The sequence below is a fragment of the Chenopodium quinoa genome, unplaced genomic scaffold, assembly GCF_001683475.1.
Source record: "Chenopodium quinoa cultivar QQ74 unplaced genomic scaffold, ASM168347v1, whole genome shotgun sequence".
In the NCBI taxonomy this organism is placed as follows: domain Eukaryota; kingdom Viridiplantae; phylum Streptophyta; class Magnoliopsida; order Caryophyllales; family Amaranthaceae; genus Chenopodium; species Chenopodium quinoa.
Window position 1 is genome coordinate 3074677 of NW_018744304.1, and position 3090 is coordinate 3077766.

The following is a 3090-nucleotide window of genomic DNA, read 5'->3' on the forward strand; positions in this document are numbered from 1 at the left end:
ATGTCTTTAAAGTTAAAGAATAAGAAAGTTGGTTCAAATATGGGCAAGGTCCTTAAGAAACTAACCCATCTTGCTGAAAACATTACCCAAGTAGCAAACCAAGGGAAGGGTTCAGGAAATGGGGACACTTTTGGTGAAGTCTTTAAGGGAGTAGCTGCAGCCAAACCACCCTTTTTCTTAGGAAAAGAGGACCCAGCTAGCCTTGAAAACTGGATCCGAGAGTTCGATAAGTTGTTTGATGCAATCAAGTGTCCAGACGATATGAAAGTTAGTAACGGTGCTTACTATCTAAAAGAAGAAGTTGACTTATGGTGGACGCAAAAGAAAGAGGAATTGATGAAAGACCCTAATTTTGGCTGGGAGGATTTTAAGGTAGCTTTGAGGAAAAAGTTTTATCCTGACCATTTGAGGAAACAGAATTGTATGGAGTTCACTAACTTAAGGATGGGAACTATGACTGTGAGTGAGTACTATTCTAAGTTCATAGAACTGATGAGGTTTGCACCGGAAGTAGTACAAACAGAGGCTATCAAAGCCCAAAGGTTAGAACAGGGGTTAACTTGGAATCTGCAAGGAAAACTGGGTGGGGCAACCTTTGAGAGTCTAGATTAGGTGTATGGCCGAGCTGCCCATTTGTATGGGATCAAAGGAAGAGAACTTGGGAGCATGTCTGGGGAGAAAAGGAAGTCCAATGATCAACCCCAAGGGAGCGATAAGAGGCCAAAAACCATGTGAGTTTTGGGAATGGGAACCATGGGGATAAGAGGGACTTTAAAGGGAATTTTCGGAGAAACTCGAACCAGGGTGATGAGAATAGAGAGAACAAGGATAGAACTAAGAGAAGTTACTTCTGTAAAAGATGTGGGAAGGATCACCCGGGGAAGGATTGTGCAGGTAATAAAGTGACATGTTGATACTGCCAAAAATTGGGACACCGAGAATACGAGTGTTTCAAGAAGGAAGCAGATTTGAAGAATGGAAAGGTTCAGGATGGACGGAATCCCCCAAAACCCCCACAATCTAGTGGACCTGCCCAGAACACTGGAATCAGCAATGGTGGAAATACTTCTAAGGGCCGGATTTTCGTAATGAATATCCGTGAAGCTGAGACTTCCAATAATGTGGTAATTGGCACTTTTCTTATACGTTATTTATCTGTGAAAGTTTTATTTGATTCGGGTGCATCGCACTCTTTTATTTCTAAGACAATAATAGAAAGTCTCCAGTTAGAAAGTCCAAAGTCAGTCTCCTTGGAAGTAGCTATTCCAACAGGGGAAGTTAGGGAGCGTTCTAGACTTTTTAGGAATATACCCCTAACTATTTCAGAAGTAGAGTTTCCATCGGACCTAATTGAATTTGATCTCAAAGATCTTGATGTGATCGTGGGAATGGACTGGTTAGGAAAGTACAAAGCCCAGATAGATTGTGTAGCACAGAAAGTCACGCTTTATGGCCCAGCAAAGACCAGAGTGAATTATAGGAAGGAAGGGAAAAGTCAAGGGATAAGAATTATTTCTGCGTTACAACTTTAGAAGTGTCTCAAGAAAAGATATCCGTTATTCATGTGTAGCCTCTAAGAGATAAGGGATAAAGAAGAAAAGAGTGATACAAAATTACCTGTTGTGGAAGAATTTCCTGATGTATTTCCCGATGAAATACCAGGCATGCCACCAGAAAGAGATGTGGAATTCACGGTTGACTTGGTCCCTGGAACTAGACCTATTTCCAAGGCTCCATACAGGATGGCCCCAACTGAGATGAAAGAGCTAAAGGCCCAATTGGAGGATTTTCTTGAAAAGGGATACATTAGACCCAGTTCCTCACCCTGGGGAGCTCAGTACTGTTGGTGAAGAAAAAGGATGGGAGTTTAAGGTTATGTATTGATTACCGTGAGTTGAATAATGTCACCGTGAAGACCAAATACCTACTACCCCGGATTGATGATTTGTTTGACCAGTTAAAGGGAGCAGGAACATTCTCAAAAATAGATTTGAGGTCGGGTTATCACCAGTTAAGGATTGCAGAGCAAGATATTCCTAAGACTGCTTTCAGGATCCGTTATGGCCATTATGAGTTTACAGTAATGCCGTTTGGGTTGACAAACGCACCGGCAGTGTTCATGGATCTGATGCATCGAATCTTCCGACCCTATCTGGAAAAGTTTGTAGTGGTATTTATGGATGACATTCTGGTTTACTCGAATAGTAAGGAGGACCATGAAGACCATTTGAGGAAAGTGTTACAATTGTTAAGGGAGCACCAGTTTTATGCCAAACTTTCTAAGTGTGAGTTCTGGTTAGAGAAAGTTGCCTTTTTGGGGAATATGATCTCTAAGGAAGGAGTCTCGGTTGACCCAGCTAAGGTACAAGCTGTACAGGAGTGGCCAACCCCAAAGAATGTGTCAGAGGTGAGGAGTTTCCTAGGATTGGCCGGGTATTATTGGAGGTTTATAAAGGACTTTTCGAAAATAGCAAGACCGATGACCAACTTGATGAAAAAGGAATGTAAGTTCATTTGGTCTCCTGAGTGTGAGGAAGCATTTCAAACCCTGAAAGAAAAATTGACAACAGCCCCTGTGTTAGCATTACCTGATGAGAGTAAGGAGTATGAGGTGTACAACGATGCGTCAAAGTTTGGGTTAGGATGTGTTTTGATGCAATCTAGGAGAGTAATTTCTTATGCCTCAAGATAGCTGAAGACGTATGAGCAGAATTACCCAACGCATGACTTGGAACTTGCTGCCATAGTGTTTGCCTTGAAGATTTGGAGGCATTACTTGTATGGGGTGACTTGTAAAATTTTCACTGACCACAAGAGCCTAAAGTATATCTTCACCCAAAAGGAATTGAACAATAGACAAAGAAGGTGGTTAGAGTTCATCAAGGATTATGAGCTGCTAATCCAGTACCATGAGGGTAAGGCTAATGTAGTGGCAGACACCTTAAGTAGGAAGTCAAGACACTCGATATATGCGATGATATTGCCGGACCAACTGTGTATCGAGTTCCAAAAGATGAGTTTGGAGGTAGTAGAGCAAGGAGAAGTCAGTCGGATTTTGAACGCTTTGATTATACGACCATCAATTTTCGA

The 3090-nt window shown here is 41.9% G+C and overlaps 2 protein-coding genes across 2 annotated transcripts; both read left to right on the forward strand.

Moving 5' to 3' along the window:
* On the forward strand, positions 1-612 carry LOC110695799. The gene has a single exon (XM_021873030.1). It carries the CDS (start codon positions 1-3, stop codon positions 610-612), a length of 612 nt encoding a protein of 203 aa, XP_021728722.1.
* A 141-nt stretch (positions 613-753) lies between these two features.
* Positions 754-1850, forward strand: LOC110695800. The gene is made up of 3 exons (XM_021873031.1): positions 754-894; positions 960-1469; positions 1581-1850. The coding sequence occupies exons 1-3, from the start codon at positions 754-756 to the stop codon at positions 1848-1850; spliced, it is 921 nt and encodes a 306-aa protein (XP_021728723.1).
* The last annotated feature ends 1240 nt before the right edge of the window (positions 1851-3090 follow it).